General features: G+C 44.9%; 1 protein-coding gene across 3 annotated transcripts; it reads right to left on the bottom strand.

Annotated features, from left to right (window-relative positions):
• Nucleotides 1-1097: 1097 nt before the first annotated feature.
• Nucleotides 1098-22955, bottom strand: mepcea (methylphosphate capping enzyme a). 3 transcript variants are annotated; one of them, XM_080780622.1, is made up of 8 exons: nucleotides 22555-22955; nucleotides 19471-20096; nucleotides 18136-18563; nucleotides 16981-17765; nucleotides 16200-16612; nucleotides 11448-11666; nucleotides 6146-6269; nucleotides 1098-5438 (listed from the first exon to the last, which is right to left on the bottom strand). In XM_080780622.1, the coding sequence occupies exons 2-8, from the start codon at nucleotides 20050-20052 to the stop codon at nucleotides 5404-5406; spliced, it is 2586 nt and encodes an 861-aa protein (XP_080636748.1). In that variant the 5' UTR covers nucleotides 20053-20096; nucleotides 22555-22955; the 3' UTR covers nucleotides 1098-5403. The 3 variants fall into 3 exon arrangements, with proteins under 3 accessions (XP_080636748.1, XP_080636747.1, XP_080636749.1); XM_080780621.1 differs by having other exon boundaries at nucleotides 22559-22955; XM_080780623.1 differs by having other exon boundaries at nucleotides 22571-22955.
• Between the last annotated feature and the right edge of the window lie 1934 nt (nucleotides 22956-24889).

Below are 24889 nucleotides of genomic sequence, written 5' to 3'. Positions count from 1 at the left end.
ATTGGGATCTTAACCTGAGTGAGGGCCACATTAAGTGAAGGTGGGGGCCCCATGTGGCCCCCGGGGCCACCCGTTGCCCGTGTATAGCATAGAGTCAGCGCTTCCCAACATGTTCTGATTCAGGCCCAGAGAAGGGGTTCAGGCCTCAACAACATGTTCTGATTCAGGCCCAGAGAAGGGGTTCAGGCCTCAACAACAAAAAACACAGGGTTTCCAGCATACCTTTCTTAGGCTTGGCGGCGCGCCCCACCTGGAATCTTTAATTAACGCCGAGCCTAGGCTCTATAACCACAGTTACCACACCAATGATTGGAGACGCGGCGGTCTGCTATGTCCCGCTGCATGTGGTTGCGTTGCTTCATAGGGGATTCATTCCAATGAAAAGAGCGTGAAGTGAACACGGCTTCTGAACCACTCGTTAGCTCCACGGTCACTGGATTAAATATTGGAACCCGATTGCCACAAGCCACACAGTATTCCCTAGAGATTTTCATCCCAAAATGGCTTTTTTTCCACCCAGAGATACGAACCAGGAGAAAATCTACTTTATTTAGTTTATTGTCGACCTTTCTCTGTCCCAGCAACACACTCTCACATAGATCTACTGTAGCTGCCCCGCCACCAGGAGATGTTCTGGAAAACTTACCTTTCTGGTATGCGGTCAGGCTTAGGCTCGGCTCAGGGAAGAGGACGCCCCTGCCATGCAGAGTCCTCCATGGCACCGTTGGAGGTGCGACAAAGAAAGCAGGAAGACCATCCTTCTGTATGAAATAATAAGCAGCAGTAAACATAGGACGTTGGCGAGATCAGACTTGCCAACGTCAACTTAGGAGACCATTTGTACGATTTGGGTACCATTTGCTGCCCGGGGAAGGGTTCACCGAAAACGTTCGCTCTGAAAGAATATATATTCAAAGATTTGCACCACATTTTCACAATTAAAATAAAAATAGCAGATCTACAAGCTTGTACCATGAGTTTGTAGATCTGCTATTTTTCAATAGTTAAAGTATAACATAATGCTACAAACTAACACCAAAAGGGGTTCCCGTCCTGAATGTATGTATAATCACTTGCCAGCAGGAAAACAACGCAAAAACTTTTATGTATTTATTTGAAATGTTATATATTGATTTGTTGCAATAGAGACGTTTGGATTTACAATCCAATATAAGGACAAAACTCTCACCTGTGACTCTTGACAAGTTGACATGTCTGAAGAAAAAAAGAAAAAAAAATCTCGACAAAAGCCGCTAGGAATTCAGTCAACAACAAAAAAAACTAAAACAAAAATAAAAAAGGGCAGAATTTCTTCCATCAATCGGTTGCTGAAAACGAAGAGGCTTCTCAAAATTCACATCGTGACACATTTTCTCAGTGAACCAGACAGTTACAACAACACACACACACTCTGCCCCTCCAGCATGTCCATAATGAAGACCAAGGTGAACCAGACAGTTACAACACACACTCTGTCCCCAGCAGGTCGCTCCAACACACACTCTGTCCCCAGCAGGTCGCTCCAACACACACTCTGTCCCCAGCAGGTCGCTCCAACACACACTCTGTCCCCAGCAGGTCGCTCCAACACACACTCTGTCCCCAGCAGGTCGCTCCAACACACACTCTGTCCCCAGCAGGTCAGTCCAACACCAGCAGGTCGCTCCAACACACACTCTGTCCCCAGCAGGTCGCTCCATGGAGGAGGAAGGTGCAGCAGAATGCCTAGAAGGACAGTGGTTCCCAAACTCTTTTCATGTCAAGGACCCCCAAATCGACACTCATTAGCCCCCCTTCATTTGAAAATATATGCCAAAGACCCCCAATAGAGAAGATTCTTTATGGCTCCAATAGTGATTTTTCAACCATTTTCATTTCCAGGAACCCCAGTTTGACATGCAGGAATCAGGCTACGGACCCCCATTTAATGGCATTTCTATCGCTGGGACCCCAATGTAAATTGTAAAATCAAAGTTAATTTAACTCCGAGAGTGTACAACTGGAAACAAATGGACCCTAATGGGTCCATTTGTACACTCTCTGAGTTACCAACCGATAAGGGTCGATTTGGTTCATAGCTCATTTAGCTGGGGGGACCCCCTGGAACTCCCTCAAGGACCCCTGGGAACCACTGCCTGAAGGACACGGTGCTCAAGTCTGTACGCAGACTTTTCCCCAGCGATTCATTTAATCGTTTTCAAACAGGAAAACATTTAGAATACCTTTTTCTTTTGGCAGTTTCATTACTAAAGGGCATATTAATAATTGAACTGAGCCATGTTCTACTTTGCATAAAAAAGGGAAGAAAAAGAAAAATCTTATTTTATAATTAGGAACAACCCGTTTTCCCCCATTAATTATTGTTAAAAGCATTCAGCTCCGTTCAGATGGGCAAGCGTGTGGCGCAGACGTGTGGTCGCCTGGATGAACGACAGCTCTGCTCCAGGGTCTGCTCAGGAGGGGGCGAGACACCCTGGATCAATGACAGCTCTGATCCAGGGTCTGCTCAGGAGGGGGCGCGACAACGCAAGCGTAAAAAAAGAAAGTCGGTCAACACAACCCAGGCCGCAGGCGGGCGTGCGCACAAAACGAGCGCACGACCACTTCACGGGACCGCGCCCACGTAAATACGCTTGCGTTGTTGTCGCCCCTCGGCTTCTCCCCGCCCGCGCACAAAGAGAAACGCAGGCCTCTCGTTTGAGAATGAATTACTAAGGCGCGTTGATCGCTGCCCACCTGAAAAGGATGGATAGTGGAGCAGTGAGATTGAACGTCTGCATGCCCACCTCGTGGGTGCTGATGGTATCGTCAAATACAGCTTTAACAACTAAAATTAAACGTCAACTAACTTGGTCAAAGTAGGACCCCCCCCCCAAGTCCTTTCATCAATCCTGCGTGGACTTCTTGACGATGGAAGGTCGTGATGTTATGTACAACACTTAAACCTTTCCCCTGAAAATTGCCGATCTACAAGCTCACACTCACTAGCATCTTTAACGCAGCTGTGCATTTCTCGCTTTGAGAGCATTTTACAGTACATAAATCTTGTCTAACCAAACCAAACCAAAATCAAAATCACAGGAATGGCACTACGATGAGTGTATTATTATTTTTTGTCTTGATTCTGACTTTTTTGGTTTTGGTTTTACACAATTGTGGAGCTTAAAAACAAGTCCTCATGTCTCTAAACCGTTGCATGTCAGCGAGTCTCTACGAGGCATTGCAGCTGAATTTAGAATCACAAATGTCGCTAACCACGCTTCCAACGTACACAAATTAACCACGTGGGAGAAAAAAAAATTACATTATAAACCTGTGTATATAAGCTTGTAGATCTGCTATTTCCACCATTTAGCCTATTATAGAGGTGCCAGGGGATACATTTCTTGATTTTGTCATGAAAAAAAAAACAATCTCGATGGTCGACACTACAAATACAAGTTGCAAAAAATAAGTCTTTCTACACACACACACACACGATTAAATCCTGTTCATGTGAAACATCCCCTCGGTCTCATCACACGATGATGAGAAGAATGAACACAACTTATAACGTCCTGTTTCGGGTTTTTGGAAATCCTTAAATTTGGGATTAAGTAACACACGACAACACCAGCAGGGCTATGATATATAATATATCTATATGTACACATTTACTACTAGGAATCAAGCGCTCCTCTGGGCTGGAAATGTTTACAGAAAAAAAAGGTTTGTACTTCTATGAGGGGCTGAGGGAATCGCTTAAGTGTGATGGCACTGAAGTGATAACCGATTTCAGATCATTCACAACTCCGCCTGCATTCATACCCATTAACCACATTAACCTATACTGTATTTTTTGATCAAATGTATTTTTATTTAATTAAATATATAGTCTTTAAACCCCTTTTTTGTCGTCCCTTTGCTTTGGTCGTAGAATTCCTGAGGCCAGAGGTCGATGAATGCACCTGTTCTGTTCTTTGGCTCCAACAGGAGACAATGAACCATAACTATATATAAATATATATATCCTGTCTCTGTCGGGTGGAAAACTCAAATGTCCAAAAACTGTTACTTTTAAAATACGGAGACGAGAGGTTTCTGCCCGACAGCAACGATACAGAATACTGTAGAGCAGTGGTTCCCAAACCTTTTCATGTCAAGGACCCCCACATTGACACTCATTAGCCCCGAGGACCCCCATTTGAAAACACATGCCAGGGACCCCTCCCATAAGAGAAGATTATTACGGCTCTAGCAGAGATTCTCAACCTTTTTAATGTCAAGGACCCTCAGGGACCGTCATGCATTAGGCTACGGACCCCCCCCCCATTTAATGACATTTCTATCTCTGGGACCCCCAATTTATATTGTAAAATCAGTGTTAATTTAACTCCGAGAGTGTACAAATGGAACCCAAATTTGGTTCCATTTGTACACTCAGAGTTATAGACCAAAAAGGGTCAATTTGGTTCAAACTATCATTTAGCTGGGGACCCCTTTGGAACTCCCTCAGGGACCCCTGGGGGTCCCCCGGACCACCACTTTGGGAACCACTGCTGTAGATGAGTTAAATAGCTAACATTTCAGAAGCACAAGCTCCAATGTTGTAGATCTTTTACCATTTGTTGTACGACAAAATATATAGTGGTTTAAAGGCTTATTTTGCAACTTGTCTAGATAGTGCCGCGGATGGATGTGTTTTTGTGAAAACAACAAAAGAAAATAAACGTCCCGATTGCATGGTGATATTGTGGCACAAATTAAACGTTCTGCACATCAAAATACATAAAAAAAAGAAAAAATAACTAAAGCATTTCATGGCTTTGCGCTTCAAACTTCGGGGGCGGGGTCACGACAAACAGTATACGAATGCGTGGGGGGGTGAAATGACCCACCTCTACTCCATGTACGAGAAACTACACGACAACACGGCCAGCGTTTCCTCCTTCACGGGGCTCGTGGTGTGGTCGTTATTCTGCGTTCGTTCGTCCTGCAACAAAGCACTTCTTTCCATTATTCGTGCCATTCAAATGTTTTCCAGACACAGGCATCTCTCTCTCTTCTTGATAGGTAGACGTTTAAATCTCTTATGAAATTAATTAAATCCTTTTTCTTTCTTTTTTTTAGTTTTTGGTCCCCTTTCGTCTTCCAACAATTTCTTCTCCCGTGTGTGTGTGTGTGTATGTGTGTGTGTGTGTGTGTGTGTGTGTGACTGTGTGTGCCTTTGAAGAACAAGGCTCTTCTACAGAAGAGCTTCTCTCTATGAGATGAGTACTGGTGGGTTTGGGCCTGATGAGTACTGGTGGGTTTTGGGCCTGCTGCTCGACGCTATGCGTTCCCCCTAGAAGGAGGAAGGAAGGGTGGTGGTGGTGGTCCAACTCGCTCACACATTCAGCATCCATCTTCCAAAAGGCAGAGTGGTCATTTGTGAAACAAGTAGATGGGCCTCTGGAAACCTGTTGACAGAGAGGAGAGGGTGGAGGACAGGTGAGGTGACAGAAGGAGGAGATGAAACATAACGTTCAGCGTGAACTTGCACTGGACTTAAATACTTACATAATTAAACCCGACTTATATACTTAAATAATTAAACCCGACTCATACACTTAAATAATTAAACCTAGAGTTGTCCCAAAACCATTTTATTCCTGGCACACCCAAAATCATAATATATATACAGTTAATATGTGAGTGTGTGTTAGGTTGCACACAGGTGGTGAAAAACTCAGACCCAGGCACCCACCGAGCCACACACACACACACACACACACATAGCTCCTTATTATAGTGCCAGAGACGTTAAGACGAGTTGAATCCAATTATGCACTGATTGCCATGGACGATAAGACGAGTTTTTTGGAGAAAAGAAAAATCCATATTTAGAAAAATTCTCTAATCTGTTGTGCAGGTGATGACATGCACATTACATGCATAATAGAATTACATTTTCTTTCTTTTTTTATAATGGGCTAATTGGCAACGAAAGCCAAAACTGGTGACCACCAGGTGGAGCTGAAAGGGAGTGGTTGCACCACTTTTATAATAAAAGTAAAAAGAAACAACAAAAAACAGAAAACCACGCACATGTGTGCATGCACGCGTGTGAGTGTGTGTGTGTGTGTGTGTGTGTGTGTGTGTGTGAGTGTGTGTGTGCGTGTGTTACCTCGTAATTTACACTCGGGCGTCCCGATCAGCTCGTAGCTGGAGAAGCCTACTTCCGATGTGAGGAATACGGAGAACTGCTCCGGTTTGAGGCGGATGCTGTGGTAGTTCCTGAAGATGGTCTCCTGCAGAGGAAAGTATTGATCGTCGATACGTAGGAACTTATAAATGTATACAATGTTAGTTACATCGAACCGGGACGGAACACAATCCATTGATTGGCCCATTAATAACATGCTCTGAAACTGCCCATCCGACCACTGAACTGAGGACGATTCCATGAATGTCTTCTGAATCCTGACAGTTTTCTGAAAAACCTAATGTTTCTATGTCAGTCGTTCTCAAACATTTTCATGTCAAGGACCCCCAAAAATGTATTTAATTGGCTGCCGACCCCCCCATCTGAAAATATGTTGTTCCAGGGACCTCCCAGAAGTAAATGTGTATTTAGATAGATATTATCTATTGCTAGTTTGACCACTGAAAATAGCCGATCTACAAGCCCCAACTTGTAGATATGCCGTTTTCAGTATGAGACATTGCTTCCATAGAAGACATGCCTGTCTTCTATGGGATCCAAAAGACTGAATAGGCGACTTGCTTGTAAGACGTAATCAGAGCTGTATCAGAATAGCCAAATGGCATTGATCACGCCTCAAGGTCTTAAGTTAAGTAATAAGACCTGGTACTTAAGACACGCAAAATACAGCCCCATGTCTCCATTCATTGTTTGTGAAAGACGGAAACCTACACCAATAGCTGAATAAAGGAGGGGCTAGCACCCCTCTTCAGCTCACCAGAGAGGGTTGCTAGGGACATTTACAGTCAAGTAGCTACATCTGTCATTAAAAGAAAGTATGATATTTTAACAAATATCTTAGTTAAAATGAAATTGAGTTGACGTGTTTTTTTTTTTAAAGGGCAACTGTTGTATAATTGCAATATTACACACAAGGGCTGTGCTTTACCGTAATTAATGGCACTTCTGAACTCCCCTATTGGCTCGTTTGTCCCTGCAGCAACGCAGGCGTGCCATTAATGACGGTGAAGTGCAACATTGCTTAATTGTTTGGCACCAACGAAGTGGTGAACAGAGAGACTGACTGACCAAGTGGTGAACAGAGAGAGACAGAGACAGAGAGAGAGAGAGAGACAGAGGGACTGACTGACCAAGTGGTGAACAGAGAGAGAGAGAGAGAGAGAGAGAGAGAGAGAGAGAGACAGAGACAGAGGGACTGACTGACCAAGTGGTGAACAGAGAGACTGACTGACCAAGTGGTGAACAGAGAGAGACAGAGACAGAGAGAGAGAGAGAGACAGAGAGACAGAGGGACTGACTGACCTAGCGACAGACATAGTCATCCAGAGAGCCCTGCTCTGCTTGCCAGAGAGAGGGCTATAAATACTGCCATAGAAGTGAAGTGGGAGGCTGTGGGCCGGCTCTGGATTCCCTACATCCTCAGAGCCCAGGCCAACAAACAAGCTAACGACGTTTCAATCATCTAATACACCCCCATGACGACTCCAGCTGCGCTATTTAGGCTCTGACGGCGAAAATAAATAAAAAACGTTCGCCCCCAGAAAGAATTCAAAGATTTGTGCCGCATTTTTTACGATTTTTCAAAAATATCAGACCTACAAGTTCCTACAAGACCTACATTTTGTAAAAAACAATAATAATCTGGTGTCAAGTCTTAAGGGGTTATACTGTAGGAGGAAGGTGCCATTAAAAGCACCTTCATCAACACCACCAAGCTCCCCACATTCTGGCCAGAAACACCTGACTGGCGGAATGCATTCCTGTTGGACCGTTATATTTCTAGAGTTCATGGCTAAAGCGAAACATAAAGCCTCACGACTGCAAAAACAATGTTTATAGCCATGTCGTAATGTGTGATTTATGAGACGCTGTGAAAGCAGCTCCTCCACGCTAGCACGGATGATTCCTAAACAATCTGCACAATATGTAAAATACAATTAAATTATGTTATATATTAAGATTGTTCCTGCTGCTGCCAACCAGGTTAAGAAGTCACAGACTACTGATGTTTTAACCTCTTCTCTTATACAAGAGCATAAAATATCCGACCGAGACTATTAAGATTTTATGTAAAATGCTTCTGAACATAATCGCTTAGTTTGACCACTACAAATGCTTAAAATTATAACCCAAAACAGCCCATCTATAGAAGTGGACTGAGAGCGTGTGTAGATCGGCTGTTTCCGCTGCGTGACTGACAGCCAGCATGTCTTCTATGGAAGCCCAAAAACAATGACTCAAATCAAAAGCGGTTGAGATATTAGCATCTTCCTCCGTAAAAAGGGCACCTTTATCACCAAGGTCCCACATACTGAAAGGAAAGAAAAACCTGTGACACGCATTCCTTGTTTGACATTATTATACATTCGTAGAGTTGCCAGATTTGGAATATTTTTTGTGAGGAGTCACTAAAATGTTCTCACTAAATGTTTTGAGTGGGAAAGCAGCCATGGTTTATTCCTACTTAAACGAACCTGTCATCTACAGTTTAGTTTACATTAACATGATCCTGGTTCAGAACACAAAGGCTGTTCTACCATTACCATTTGTATCACTTAACATGATCCTGGTTCAGAACACAAAGGCTGTTCTACCATTACCATTTGTATCACTTAACATGATCCTGGTTCAGAACACAAAGGCTGTTCTACCATTACCATTTGTATCACTTAACATGATCCTGGTTCAGAACAAACGAAGGCTGTTCTTCCATTACCATTTGTATCACTTATAAGTATCCAAACTTTTGGCAACTGGCGAGATGGAAGTTACATTCCAAGGTGGATGAAGATTATTATTATATGGTGGCTGTCTGGCAGGTAACAAGAACACTCGGCGGATTTACCCTTTTTGCCGACTTCTCAAGACAAGTCGGCAAACCGTGGAGAATATTCGGCAGACTCTTAAGAAGATTCGCCGCGCGACGACTCTTCTTCAGATTCTGCCGAATATTCTCCACGTTTCGGGGCACTTTCAGCAGCTGCAAGTTTCTGAAAGTTAGCTACTGCTAGCTACTGTGCTAAAGCAACACAACCACATTTTTTTATTAATCCCGTGATCGGGACGGGACGGGAATGCCATCTATCTAGAATCATAATGATCATTTTCAGGAAGGAAACAACGCTCGCCGCGGTGCTCAGCAACACAACCACATTTTTTTATTAATCCCGTGATCGGGACGGGACGGGAATGCCATCTATCTAGAATCATAATGATCATTTTCAGGAAGGAAACAACGCTCGCCGCGGTGCTCAGGCTCACTGCTGGCTGCCTGCTGTAGCAAGGGGGGTGGAGCTGGGTGGACCGCAGTGTTTGTTTACAATAATAATAAATCAATTTGGTCATAGCAGCCGCTGAGCCGCCTGTAGCCTCTCCTCTCCAAGCAGCAGCCCACCGTGCCTGCACCGTGAGACCGCAGTGAGAACGCTATAGCATTGCAAGAAGCTAAGGCTTAGCTGCTAAGCTAACACAACACCAGCCATGGTGGTGGTGATGTTAGCTTAGCGTAGCGTAGCTTGCTGCTGCTTGGCTGTTCAACTTCACTTCATCTCTGCCTATCATTTTTTCTTATTGTTATTGTTACCCTGACACCGGAGCTGCAAAAACAGCAATGAATGGAGACCTATTTGGAATGATTAAATCCATTATTGGCCTGGAGAAAGTTACAGCCGCTCCGCCTCCTCCTCCTCCCTGGCACGGTACAATTAGCCATGTGCTATATGACGTTTTGTTTACCCTGCGACAGGGACTGAGAGATCAGCGTCTGATCAGCGTGCATGATCATCATGCAGTAGCTAGATGCGCGCTCCAGTGCCGAGATTTCTTCCCGTTTCGGCGACTCTTCGTCACTTTCCGTCCGAGTTCTCAGACAGAACTCGGACCGGAAAGTGACGAAGAGTCGGCGAAAGGGGAAGAAATCTCGGCAAAGATGAAGAAGAGTCGGCGACCCGAGTTCTCCAGTATTCGTCTGGCAGGAACCTCCATACGTTGGAACATTTTGCGCTTTTTCATAAATTAACGGCCTACTTTAAGCATACTAATATATGCACATATGCATCAAAGGTAGCAGAACCACAAGCTGGAGAGCTTGTAGATCTGCTACTTTTGCTAATTTGGAATTTGAATCCATAAAAGTAACAGTTTCCTTTCCACCCCCAACTGAGACTATTTTTGTAGAGGAGGCAAACTAATATTGTTCATGCCGCTTGCTTTGATGGAATAATTGATTGAACACGTAGGCCTGACGTTGTACTATGATTTGATTTGGGTGTGTTCGAAATAAAGTGTTGATTATCGTGTATGAAATGAATCAAATTATAGTAAACTAATACTATTACCGGTATACTAAAATAGATAAAGATCAAAGGGAAAAGAGACCTTTTTACAGTACAATAATGTTTCAAATTACACAATAATCAACACAAACACTTTATTTAGAACACACCCAAATCAAATCATATTACGGCGTACGTGTTCAATCAATTATTCGAGCTTGTAGGTCTGCTATTTTTGAAAAGTCGAAGAACGACTGACAGGATGTAGAAGACATTTTTAAAATCTGATCTCAGGTCAAAGTGGGTTTTAATAATGGACTATAGTTATTCTGCTAGTCGTTGACCAGAGAACAATAACAGAACAACATGTTTGGTCACCGGGTGACCTTCTTCAGGCAAACAAACAAGTCCATCCCAGGCTGAAACATGTCTGGGCATGTTGTGCTGCGGTGGTTTTATGACCAACATTATGTCAGGGCCAGGGGTCGTCAACAAGTGTGAGATAAAAATAATTATATATACACCGGTATATATATATTTTTTTACATGAACCAAGTCTTGAACCCTAGTATTCCTATTCTGAGGAGAACTTTAGCAAAAAAAATAGAAGATCGGTCACTGTGAGCTTGTAGATCAGCTATTTTTGACAAAGAGGTTCAATCTGCGACACAATTTCCTACAATATGTATAGTGGTCCCTGCTTCATCTCTCTCTCAGCTAAGGGGTCCCTGCTTCATCTCTCTCTCAGCTAAGGGGTCCCTGCTTCATCTCTCTCTTCCTGCGTGCGTAGCTGTCCCAGGGCTGCGGCTCCAGGATGAACAGGTGTCTGTTCTTAGTACTTACTGTGAGTTTCTTCCGGCGTGCGTAGCTGTCCCAGGGCTGTGGCTCCAGGATGAACAGGTGTCTGTACTAAGTTAGTACTTACTGTGAGTTTCTTCCGGCGTGCGTAGCTGTCCCAGGGCTGTGGCTCCAGGATGAACAGTACTTACTGTGAGTTTCTTCCTGCGTGCGTAGCTGTCCCAGGGCTGTGGCTCCAGGATAAACAGGCCGCCGGGCCTCAGATGCCTGTAGACGCGGTGGAAGAGGCGCTTGAGTCCGCCGTCGCCCCAGTTCAGGTGGATCCACTTGGTGACGCTCATGCACATCACCACGTCGTACTCGGCCCTCTGCGTCAGCAGCAGAGAGTCGTTCTCCAGCACGTAGTTGGCCTGGAAAACAAAATAATAATAATGATAAAACTTTATTTTGTATCGCACCTTTCATGACATGAAATGCAGCTCAAAGTGCTTTACAGAGCAAAATGAGAAAAAATAGGTTGCGCATCAGCATTGGTTTTCAGTGGAGTGGAGTGCCAAACCCAAATCCAGTATACATTAAAAAAAAACTCCAAAAAGGTAGCACGTCCAAAAATTAAACAAATGGCGGACAAAGTACTCACATTTCCATTTCTTTATTGGCACACTCTGATGAAGGCTGCATAGCCGAAACGCGTAAGTGTTCCTTTTTGGTGTGTGCCAATAAAGAAAAGGAAATGTGAGAACTTTGTTTAATTTTTGGACGTGCTACCTTTTTGGAGTTTTTTTGAATTCCTATTTTTTTAAATGCTTTACAGAGCAATAGAGAAAAAAAGAAAAGCAAAAGGCATAAAAAAAACTAAAACAATAGCAGTAATACAATACAGCGAGGACATGAATAACAGTAAGGATTTTAAAAGCTCAACTAAAAGCAAGAGTGTAGAAGTAGGTCTTGGGCTGTGCTTTAAAAATGTCGGCCCGTGGAAGCAGAAAGCTGCTTCTTCGTATTTTTTTTGTGGTGGACGGAGGAGACAGAGAGATGTTTGAGAGTATAGTAGTGCTGCATGATTCTTGCTCAAATGTGAATCTCGTTTTTTATTTCCTCCACAAGAATTGAGATCACGATTCTCAAATTATGCTCATTTTTTCTATGATAATATTTATTGTCTTTAGTCTGTAGTTGCTGAACATTACTACATTCAAAACGTGGGACCTGGAACTACTGTGGCTTTAAACGGACGACATCAAAGTGCTTGAGTCAAACCGCTCTTTATGTTTATTTTTAACCTCTCTTAACCCATTCAGGAGGGGAACACCTTTTGGTGTTTTAAGGATTAAAACAGCAAGACAGCAGTCCTTTAATAATTAACACACATTCTCGTCTCAGTCAAGAACCTCCGCTCAGACCTTGTTGACACTTCAGTAAGTTCACAGAGTTTCTTAATGCTTTATCTTTTCCTTTTGCAGAGAGCAGTAAACTATAGCCCTGGAATGGTGTTTGATTGAATATCGTATCATTTCATCATCAGGTACCGTAGGTCACAACGCAGACACTGTGCACATCAGAGTGTTGACAGAAGACATTCTTCGCTAGCCTGGGGGTTCCAGCCTGATTCACTGCGTTCCACGGATCTGAAAATGTCACCGCGCTGCTCAGTCTGGACAGAGGCTGCTCGACTCGCATTTCATAACGTCAACCGTTACGTAGCCACGTTGTTGCCGATACGTCATCAGCCAGCGCCACTCCACTGTCCATGCTTCTCACTGTCTCACACGAGTAAAGCATTCAGTAGTACACTGTCAAATTCAGTAGTCAAAGTCTCTTGAATAGTATATTTAGTTTTAGTCACATTTTAGTCACCTGGAATGTTTTAGTGTTAGTCTAATTTTAGAAAATGTATTTTGGCGGGCTTCGATGCCGTCGTAATGACTGAAAATAGCTGCTCTACAAGCCCACAACGCGTCGCAGCGCGGCTCGATGTGAGCTTGTAGATCGGCTATTTTCAGCAAGTAACTAATTGTGAAATGACTTATACCGGATCTCTTGTCCACTAGTCCCTTCCTAACATTTTACTCTAGTTTTTAATCTGTTGATGAAATTAGTCATCATAGCTTAGTTTTTATTTAGTTTCCATTTAGCTTTCTTCAGTGGAAAAAGGTAGTCGCCGAACATTTTTCGTCTTAGTTGTATAGTCGATGAAAGCAACACGGCCTTCATATGTCCCGCCTACCTGTGTGGAGAACAGGAGACTGTCCTACCTGTGTGGAGAACAGGAGACTGTCCAGACTGTCCTACCTGTGTGGAGAACAGGAGACTGTCCTACCTGTGTGGAGAACAGGAGACTGTCCTACCTGTGTGGAGAACAGGAGACTGTCCTACCTGTGTGGAGAACAGGAGACTGTCCTACCTGTGTGGAGAACAGGAGACTGTCCTACCTGTGTGGAGAACAGGAGACTGTCCTACCTGTGTGGAGAACAGGAGACTGTCCTACCTGTGTGGAGAACAGGAGACTGTCCTACCTGTGTGGAGAACAGGAGACTGTCCAGACTGAGTAGCGTAGTGACATTTTCAGATCACTGGAACACCCAGGCTAATTCTTTGCTGCTCAAGGACACTTTCCAGCGACTGGACACACACTGACTGTTACAGGTTCAACCTGTGATTTATTAGAGGTGGTCTCTCTCTAGGTCAAACAAACAAGATAAAAGGTGAATGTCGAATGAGAACAACGTACCGGGACAGGACAACTCGCCCTTTTTCTGTTTTCCTCCCGGAATCCTCCCCAGTGAGGGGTGGGAGAGGCTGGACTTTGAGTATCTCTAACTATAAACTTTCACGACAGCAGACAGACAGCCCAAGTACAAATATAACTTAGGGCTACTACGGTGAAGTCGGTTCACGGAAGTTGTTGTAGGCTATGTGGGGATTATCTTACGAGGTACCATTTAGGTGGGCAAAACCTTACATTATACTAAATTATACAAATTTGTTTATAGGGTCAATAGAAGTAAAATAAATAGTAAACTTTCCATAGGAGTATCTTTTTATATTTTTCCAAAAAGAATACAAACAGCCAATAGCATATTACAAGTTTAAACGGGCGAGCACCGGGGTGAGTTGTCCAGTATTCAATGGAATGACGTTATGCACGCTAGATTGAATGGAATATCACGTTACAATTTTTGTTCATGTTCTTGAGTCATGGCAACAATTGACAACACTTGCGATACCTTCTCTTTTTGAGGTGGTTTCCTAAGTGGGGTCCAGGGACCCCCAAGGGGTCGTTGAGGGAGTTCCAGGGGGTCCCCAGCTAAATGATAGTTTGGAACTAGTAGACTAATGTGTGTCAAACTGGGGGTCCTTGAAATTAAACGAGTTGAGAATCTCTGCTAGAGCCGTAAAAAAACTTCACTCATGGGGGTCCCTGGCATATCTTTTCAAAAGGAAGTCCGCGGGGCTAAATAGTAATTAGTGTCAATTTGGGGGTCCTTGACATGAAAAAGTTTGGGAACCACTGCAAAACAAGAATCACATAGTGATATTAGTATGATTATTGCGTGTATGTTTGTGTCACAACCTCACGCCTTATGGCAGTTGTTTGCATGCGCTGTCTCCGTTGTGTGTCCCCCACCCCAACATTAGTCTGATCATTATTTTAGTAATGTGTATGTTTGTCATATGTTTGTTTGTGTATGTACAGTATGTCACATTGTCACAACCTCGCGCACGTTTCAGCCGCGTTTGGTTTGAAGTTATATCGAGTACTTGTTATATACTCTTCCTTCCCTGTCATTCACCCCGTGTGTGTCTCTGCTGCGTTGCTGTGCACTGCATGTGTACAGGGATATCTGACCCTCCCCTTGAACCCTTTCCCATTAGCCAGAAGGCAGCTTTGCCTTGCATGAATAAATGTGCCACCATATCCTGAAAAACCAGCTTTCCATTCCAACATCCCTGTTTCTACCTCCAATAGAAACCAGTGATCAGCCCATCTTTGCTCACACTGTACTTTCACTTAAAAAGGTATGTTTCACACAGGAAGCACATCTTTTTTGCGCAGGAAGCGACCGACTAGTAATTCATTTTCAAGAGACGAGCAGGTGGGCAGGGAGGGAGGGAGGGAGGCGCGGGGCAATCCACCACGCCCGCCACCACTGTTGGAATGTGTTTATCAACCGTAATGTTCCTGTTTTCACATAAGGAGCACCAGTGCGAGCCTGAGCAGGCGCTACGGTTTGCTCCCCAAAGACCTCAAAAAGGAGCATTCTAAAAATGTGAAAAGCGACTTTGAGCACCTTAGTAAAGCGCTACATAGATTTTATGCAATCTTATTAAATCCTACGCCACTGCATGTCTGTCTGCTCGCAAACACTAGCAGTTGAGACACCACATGACCATGATCCCGACCTCTCAATTCACAGGGACAGGTCTTATTTAACCTGTGTTCCCCTACCCCCTTCTGATTGGTTGCATGACTCTCTGGCACCATATTTAAGTGTGAACCATTATGTGCCCTGTGTATTCCCTGATGAAGGCTTAACCGCCGAAACGTTGGATATTTGTCTTACCTGCTGTCCGAATAAATATTGGTACTCTGGCTATTGGTGTGTGCAGCCACCTTCTTGTTCATTCAAGATCTCCCATGCTCGCAAACACTAACCACGTTCAACCGTGCCGTCTCTATTTCGGGCACGTCATAATATACGAAAAGTCCACACACAGTCACGGCGCCAAAATGTGACTCATCAGCGTTGCGAGCTTGTAGATTAACTATTCTCACCACGCAACACGATGGGAGTATAAATAGGACTCAAGTGATTGTAAAGAAAGAGAGGAATCTAGTAGTATTTAAAAAAAGCTGTGTCCCCGAAGGTCCACAATCATTTCAATATCTCAATTATCTTTTTTTTGTTTTGCAGTGCGATGCAGGGCAGCCCCCTTCTTACCTTGATGAAGGACACATTGGAGGGGAACTCCCCCGGGCGCACGGTGGGCGTCTCGGTCAGCGGGGGCGCCGCTATGGGCCCCCTGGAGATCTGCAGGGACACGGGGAACGAGAAGCTGTTAGAGGCCCGCTTCACTGCGGAGGAGGAGGAGGAGGAGACAGCAACGGCGGCGGGGGCTTTCCCACAGTCCATTCGCTCCGTCTGGATCCCTACCTCGTCCTCCAGAGGAGGAGGAGGAGGAGGACGAGGCTCTTTCCCGTTGTCGACGGCGGGACGACGGGGGTCTCTGCTGCTGCTCTGCTGTGCCTCCTGGGCGGGGGGTGGGGCGCCCTCTCCCCCTCTCTCCGGCCCGACGGCGTTCCCATTTTCAGCTGCGCTGCCGTCGAGGCGCCTGTCCTGGTTTTCTTCTCTGCCTGCGAGAGGAGGAGTAGGAGAGGCCCCGTCACAATTATCACACAGAGGAGGAGGAGGAGAGGCCCCGTCACAGTTATCACACAGGCACAAGTACAGTATATCGCTCATTGTCAGTCGTTTCTTTGCATTATTATCATTTCGTTTTAAGATAATTTTTGCCTTTATTGATAGATAATATACAGTAGCTTGACAGGAAACAGGGAGAGAGATTGGGGGGCGAAGGGGACAGAAAGGTTCATCAGGATCACACTGTCAAGCTAGATTACCAGTCAAGGTGCCTGGACCGCGAAGCCGTCCCAGGCCACCAAACAGTCAGACTTGTGAATAAATCGACAAATATTTCAGGATTTTGACAGCCCTTTTTTACCTGCGAGAGTGTCCTTCCCGTTGGCCTCCTCTTTCCTTGTGCTCGTCCCCGCCTGCGTGGTGGGCGCGGCCGCCGGGCACCGTGCCGCCCCCTGCGTCTGCAGCTCGGCAGACAGATAGTGCCTGATGTTCTTCCGGGCCATGTATATCAGGTTCTTGTCGATGTCCAGTCCCAGAATGTGGGCCGGTTTCAGTGCCTTGGCGATATAGAGAGTCAGGTGGCCCGAGTTGCAGCCCAAGTCCAGCACGTCTTTGCCCTCGAACCAGTGGCGGCGAAGCGCGCGCACCCGCGAGTCCTCGTTGGAGCCCGGGTTGCGGTAGCCATAATACTTGTTGTAGTTCCCGTACTGGAACACCTTATGCGGCTGCTTCTTCTTCTGCTGCTGCTGCGGCCGACCGCCGCCGCCTTGGGCGCCGCTGGGCCTGGGCGTGTGGAAGGAGGACGACGACTGAGTGCTCTTCCCAGACGACGCCCGGTGGTCTCCTCCTCCTCCAGGCCGTCCTCCTGCTGGAGGCTTCGCCGCCGCCGGAGGAGCAGAGGAGGTGGTGGACGACGACGTGGAGAGCCTGCTGGGGGCCTCCATCTTGCCAGAGTTGCGTCTGCGCTTGCGCCTGCTGGAGTGCTGCTGCTGGTTCGTCGTGGTGGCGGACGAGGAGGAGTACTCGTCCGCGCTTTGCGCCCGGACGTGCGGAGCGGACGACACGCAGGGCGCGGCCACCTCTTCCCTGCTGCTGGTGGTGGTGGTCCGCTCAGCTTCCTTACTGCCGTGGGAATCCCCCGGGACCCTGGGGGCGATATGGAAAGAAATACAATATCAGGATAGTTTTTCAAGCAGTATCATGATACATGATATTATCACGATATGTTTTCATGCGTTTTTTATGTTTTCATGCGGTTACTTAACAGTACCACCTACAAGGAAAACAAAACGACAGCAAAAAGGAGCGACAGAACATTTACCAAAACCAAGACCAAAATACGCATTAATCTCGGTATAGAACTGGTATAGAACTGCAAATCATAGAATGCGCATTCACTTTATCATGATAAATTATACACATTACCTCTGAAAAGTGAAAAAGGCATATCATGGGAGACATTTTTACATTTACAATTGCGATTATATTCATCACCATAAGGCGCAACCACCCCTACCTGCTGGGAAGGGTGCAGGCTCCTCCTCCTCCCTTGGGGTCGTCTGGCGCTTCCGGGCAGGAGGCCGCCGCCCCCGACGACGATGTACTTAGAGGCAGCGACGAGGAGGCGGCGGCGGTGGCGTTCGCTTTCACCTCGCCGCCGTTTCTCCCTCCCGACGATTCCGAGAACTCAACGTGCGTGGTGGAGATGCCGCCGCCTCCTCCCCCTCCTCCTCCTCCTCCCCCGTGGTGCCGGTTGCGATGGCGCCTCCGGGCTCCTCCGGTCCGGAACGGCCCCGCCAGGAAGCCCCGTCTGTCGGCCCCGATGCCGCTGTTGAGGTTGAGCGGGTCGGTGATGTCCCGCGGGATGAGGATCTCCACCGGGTCGCGGCTCTTGCTGGGCAGCGGCGAGGACTTGGGCGTCTCCGCGTTGATCGTCTTGCTCACCTGTTGGAGGGTCGTCACGGTCGGTATAATTACGCAATCGTCAAATGGCAATTATTCGAGATAATGGCAGTTATTTTTTGTCACAATCGTGTCCACGTTGAACAGAAATAGCAGATCTACTAATTTACGTGTCACTTTGTGACGTGTTGTATACTTAGATCAGCTATTTCCGCGATTTTTTATGAATAGAAATGTCAGTAATTTATTGGTATATTTCAATTATTCGTCATGACTGCCCTGTGCACTTTTTTTTATTATGAAGCCTTATAGAAAAAGGCATATGCACACCTCAAAAGGTTGACAGGTGCATAGGACAAAAGTGCATATATCGGGGGATTTAATTTTAATTGAATTTTAATTTTAGTTTCCGACAGTGTGTGGGGTCCTTTTCATTGTTTTTTCAAAGATACCCTTTAAATAATATTACGAAGCCTAAAAGGCAATCAGAAATGTAATTCCTATTCATATAAAATGTTCCAAATGTTCAACGCTGAAAGCAAAACACAATTTAGTGACAATTAAGCCATGGACGGGAACCCCTTTTTGCGTTTTAAGGATTATGTTATACTTTAGCTATTAAAAAATAGCAGATCTACAAGCACTCGGTGCTGCGCTATGAGCTTGTAGAGAATAGCTTGCTATTTTTGAAATCGTGAAAATGTGGTGCAAATCCTTCACAGCGAACGTTTTTAACTCAAATCTTTGCTTCTGGGGGGGTCCCTGGAACAACATATTTTCAGATGGGGGGTCTGCGGCCAATTACAGATAATTCTGGAGGTCCTTGACATGAAAAAGGTTGAGCACCACTGACATAAAGAAACATTAGGTTTTTCAGAAAACTGTCAAGATTTAGAAGGCATTTGTAGAATCGTGCTCAGGTCTAAATGAGCCCCTACGTAACGCTCACCTCCTCGTCCAGCAGGCTGTTGAGATTCAGCGGGTCGAAGATGTTCCCGCCCAGCAGGAAGTTGCTGGGCAGCACCGAGTCGCTCTCAGAGTTGGCCCTCCGCCGCCTCTTGCCGCCGCCACCAGCGCCCGGATGCTTGAACCCGAAGTTGGACGTGTTGCGTCGCTTGTTCACTTTCTGCTGCTGCTGCTGCTGCTTGGACTGACTGAAGCTGTTCCTGCGGTAGATGCGGTTCTCGTTCCCTCTGGCTGCGTTGTTGTTGTTGTTGTTGTTGTTCTTCTGGGCGCCGTTCTCTGGGTTGTTGTTGGAGCGGGCGTCGAGGGAGATGGTGTGGTTCTGTTCCATCAGCGAGGACAGCACGGGACTGGAAGCCGGCAGATCAGCCGCCGCTGCCGCGCTGCCGGGGGGGAGGGGGACCGAGGGGGCTTCGGTGGTCATCGTGGAAGTATTGCTGCTATTTCGCTGGGTTTCGGCACATTGCTGCGGCAGGGGGGGTCGCAGAGACGGAGGAGCCTGATTGGTCTCCGACGACGTACCACCACCACCCGTCTTCACGGTCTCTTCACCAACAGACATCTCCATCACGTTGGGATGCCGCCGATACAGACATGGAAGCCACTATGGATCTGAGAAGAAGAGAAACACACAGACAGACGATGATTGATTGTTATGGTTTTTCCGCCCGGGCCTCAGCTGCCTGACTCAGCATGTTGATAACCATGACATGATGATTGTCTATACTAACTGTATCAGAGGACTGAATGTACGTACACAGTATGATATGAGATGCAAGCGTGTTCCTGCTCATTCTGTTCTCATGGTTTCCATAATATACTAGGGACGTCATAGTCCTACTGTATATATGACTGTGTGTGGGTAATAAACTTCAGAATGCATGGTAACATAACATATCACTGTTGTGTTGGCATGTGTTCTCCACGCCTGCGACTTGAGTCACGATGGATTCTCCACCCACCACGCAAAGGGATTATATGGAGACTAGATGCCTTAGAGATGGTCGCCCTTTTAAATCATTACAATGATGAGTCATTATTAACATTTTGAGAGCCGCCATCTAGTGGTCATGTCTAGGTACCTCGGCGCCATGAGCCCCGCTTCCGTGTGCGTCACGCGCTTCACAGAGACTAAACCCAAAGCACATTGTAGTCTTAACAGCTGGCGATGTTGTTTACGTATCTTTCGCCAGAAATGGTAATATGTCGGCCACGATGGGATAAGAAAATCCCTATTCTCATCTGAACGCCGGACGGATTTGACAAAAAGACGGATTTTGGAGTGTTTTTTTCAGAGACAGGCAGGAAATAGATCATAATGAGTGGATTCCAGGAGGGACATAGCAACCTGCCTAGCAACCTGGGCGCAGTAGAGGTACGCGTTTGGCTTCTGCCGGTGGATTTTGATATAAAGCGATTTTTTGGCCATCAAAGGGTAATTATTATAACCCACGGTGCCGCGGGTTATGGCGCTAGGTGGCGCCGAGAGTGTTAAGAGTATTCATTGTAAAGTCTGTGGGGCTCAGCTGGCTGTGGATGTACACAATTCATCAAAAGATTATTGACAATCGTGATGTTATGTTTCACAATTATGTAGTCACAACCTTTTGGCAATAAATATAATGTACATGACATAATGGGCCCCTGGGCCACCGACATGCAAAAAGCCCCCCCCCGCCCCACTTTATCTAAATGGAACCCCTCATTATTTTGATGTGTGGACATTAGAATATCACAATTAATGTCGTTGTTTTGCACTTTTGGATCCCTCCCTCTGAAAGCCTCATTTTAAACTGAGGATTTTAAACGCTTGCAGTAATGTTACGTATCGTGATGGTTTTTAGGACTTTTGGGGTTATTTTATTGACATGAATGAATAAGACCCATTGTCTGACAAAAAGTTAATAACAAGTGACTGCGTCACTGTTTATCATTAACTTTGCTTAAGTTGAGCAAGAGCAAAAATACTGATTGATGTTTTCCCACCAAAAAAAACCAAACACCCATTAACTGTTAGGTACCAATTAAATGAATATAACTGTTGAATAAAATAATCCTGACGTGGATAAACAACGGAGAATAATCCAAACTGGATTATAGCTGTGTTGTTGCAGCCCTATCAGATATACCTCTGTGTATGATTGATGGATATAAAGCAATGTCAACCATTTTACAGGTCAATCACACATGAATAAATAATACTAGCACAGATCTACAAGCCCACACACAACATGTTGTGAACTTGCAGATCTGTGATCAGTGTGATGTTTTGGGAGGGAACAAAAATATGAATTAAAAAGTATATAAAAGTAACTACTAAAAAGGCAGCAAGTGATTCAAAGCTTCTTCTGAGCTGTGCTTGTATTTTCTCCGCCCCCCTTTCACAACACACACACATACAGCTACACACACACTCACTCACACACACGGCTAAAGCTAACAGTGAACACACAGAACCAACCAACCACCACCATGCTAGTTAGCATTGAAGCTAGCCACTTTAGCTCCCCAGTAAGCACGCACGCACACACACACACACAGTCACACAGCCACAGCGGAGTGGAGCAGCGGCAGCCAGCGGGCCAGGGGGAGCACAACGTCGGCTCAACGTTCAGCCAATATGTCGGTGTTTTGTTGCTTTGCGGTTCCTCCACAATACCGATAACTAAAACGCCGAATTAAAAAGCCCGAATGAAAGCAAGCGGACAGATAAACAAACCAACATGCCGCTACACCCAGAAACATCAACACAAAACACCACCTCATCCAACCAAAATAAAATGGACTCGACTTTATTTACATGTGTACACACACACACACAGAGATCCAACACACACCAATAGGCTTCATTTTACATGATACTTCGACAAGTGTCGATTCCTTCTTTATTTTATTTTTATTTATTTATTTATGTTTTAACCATTTTTTTTAAACTGTGCCAAAAATAATGACGTAATTTTTAAAAGGTTGGTCAAATACGTCATAATTCTGTCGACCTTTTAAAAAAGGCAAATAAAAATTTAAAAGTATGTAAATGTATTAAAAAAATAAAAAAGTGTGTCTCACTCACCCACCTCTCAACGTACAGTCACAGTTTTTGATGTCCTCCTTCTTCCTCCTCAACCAGCCATGTACTAGCACTGGGACTACTGCCTGTCTGTCTGTCTCTGACTGCCTGTCTGCCTGACTGAGTGTCTGTCTGCGTGCGTGTGAATGAGTGTGTGCACACTGTGCACAGTGTGAGTGTGACAGGGAGGGTGCTAACACTAATGTTAGCACATCAATGTACGTCAATACACGGAGATGAATAACTATGGTGTGTACTGTGTGTGTGTGAGACTGTGAGTGAGTGTATGACTGTGTGCGCGCGCGCCCTGGTGTAAATGTGTAACGATATGGAGGCTTCAGTTCCTTTCCTTCCTTCCTTCCTTCCTTCCTTTCCTTCTTTCCGCTGTCTGTCTGCCTCTCTCTCTCTCTCTCTCTCTCTCTCTCTCTCTAGTCGAGAGATGAATGTCTCTCACTCATAAGCAGGTACTACTTCATATAAGAAGACAAGAGAGAATCTTGAAAGTAGGAAATCTACAAGCTCACAGCGCGTATCTTCCGCGACTCGTTGTGGGCTTGTAGATCTGCTATTTTCAGGCTTCTTTTTTTTGGTCAGGCATGGCGTCGCAGACATCTGCGATGATCTCCCCGTTCTGCTTCAGTCAGGGCGGGTCGATTCGCTCTGCAGGTTGCGTATCCGGCAATGGAGAGGATACGGAAATGGCCTGTGTCCGTATGTGTACCTTAACGGATGCAGGAGGCGAGCTCTAGACCGGATCTGAGCGCTAATCAGCCGATATAGGAAACAGGCTTTTCCACTGTGGAAAAGTCGACATGAGATGATATGAGATGTCAAAAGGAAGACATTCAAAACACCCAACTGCATTATAATCATTCATTGCGACGTTTTATGAGAAGAAAACCAAAAATATGTATTGTGCATAATCATAAAATCCCTTTTTACCTCCTTTTATGATGATTATGATCTATTCGTACGTCTCTAAATGTTCTGATGAATTGAAAATGGTAGACCCTATTGTAAACAAGTGTAATATGCTTTATGGTGTCGTCCACAGTTAACAGTTTTTGTATTCAGTTGTGTTTGAAATGTACCTATTCTGCATACTGTTAATACATCTTTCAATCAATCAATCAATCAATCAATCAATCAATCAATCAATCAATCAAGCAATTCACATTACCAAAAACAGTGGTAGAATGTAACTATTGAATACCCAATACTTTGAGTAAATACGTCTTATACTGGAGTATGTGTGCATTTGATGCTATTATAAATCTGCATTCAGAGGGACATTTTGTACTTGTTTATGATCAAATCTATAGCCTAAAATATTGAATGTCCATAATCTTCACATACTGTACCGGTAGCCCTGGCCAGTGGTGCAATGTATAGTTACTAGAGGCAGCGGTGGCCGAACGGTTTGCGGAGCGGTCTTGATACCGGAAGGTCGCCAGTTCGAATTACCACTGCTGAAGTGCCCTTGAGCAAGGCATTGCAGTTGTGTTTGAGGGGATTTTCTTTGGTTAAAATAAGTGCATGGATATTTCACTTTAAAAAAAACGTTGGGTCATTTTAACGTCTACTCAGGCTTATGTGAACACCCAGACAGTTTTTAAGTTGCTAGATTCAGTAATTAGATATTTGATATTAATTTTAGCTGCCCCGCCCCCTTCCTATACAAACCCATTATAACTTAAAACTCAATTTTAACCATGGTGGATCATCAAAGACGCCTAAACTTTTTTCTGTTGACTGATATTGTTCTTCTAATACGTGAGGGGGCCGTGGATTGTAATTGACTGTTTTCATTTATTTTTAATACTTCTTTTGGAAAATAACCTCCTGCTGCTCCTCACAAAATCATTATTAAAAATAATTGAAAACAGTAAATGACAATCCACGGCCCCCTCACGTATTAGAAGGACATTATCAGTCAACAGAAAATAGGTCGGGTGTTTTCGATGAATCTATCATGGTTAAAATGGAGTTTTAAGTTATAATGGGTATAATGGTGATGATAAGAGCGCCCCTCACTTCACACGTGTGTGACTTTTTGTTTTAGGGACAGAAAGCAGACGTTTCCCCATTGAAGGTGATCCGCGAGATGATCTGGTTCATGATATCAGAGATGTATTTTCATAGAGATCGGGTTCATGATATCAGAGATGTATTTTCATAGAGATCGGGTTCATGATATCAGAGATGTATTTTCATAGAGATCTGGTTCATGATATCAGAGATGTATTTTCATAGAGATCTGGTTCATGATATCAGAGATGTATTTTCATAGAGATCGGGTTCATGATATCAGAGATGTATTTTCATAGAGATCTGGTTC

The sequence above is a fragment of the Protomyctophum bolini genome (assembly GCF_963924005.1).
Source record: "Protomyctophum bolini genome assembly, chromosome: 13".
Classification (NCBI taxonomy): Eukaryota; Metazoa; Chordata; class Actinopteri; order Myctophiformes; family Myctophidae; genus Protomyctophum; species Protomyctophum bolini.
Note: the sequence above shows the minus strand (reverse complement) of the source record. Positions and strands in the feature narration are given on the sequence as shown.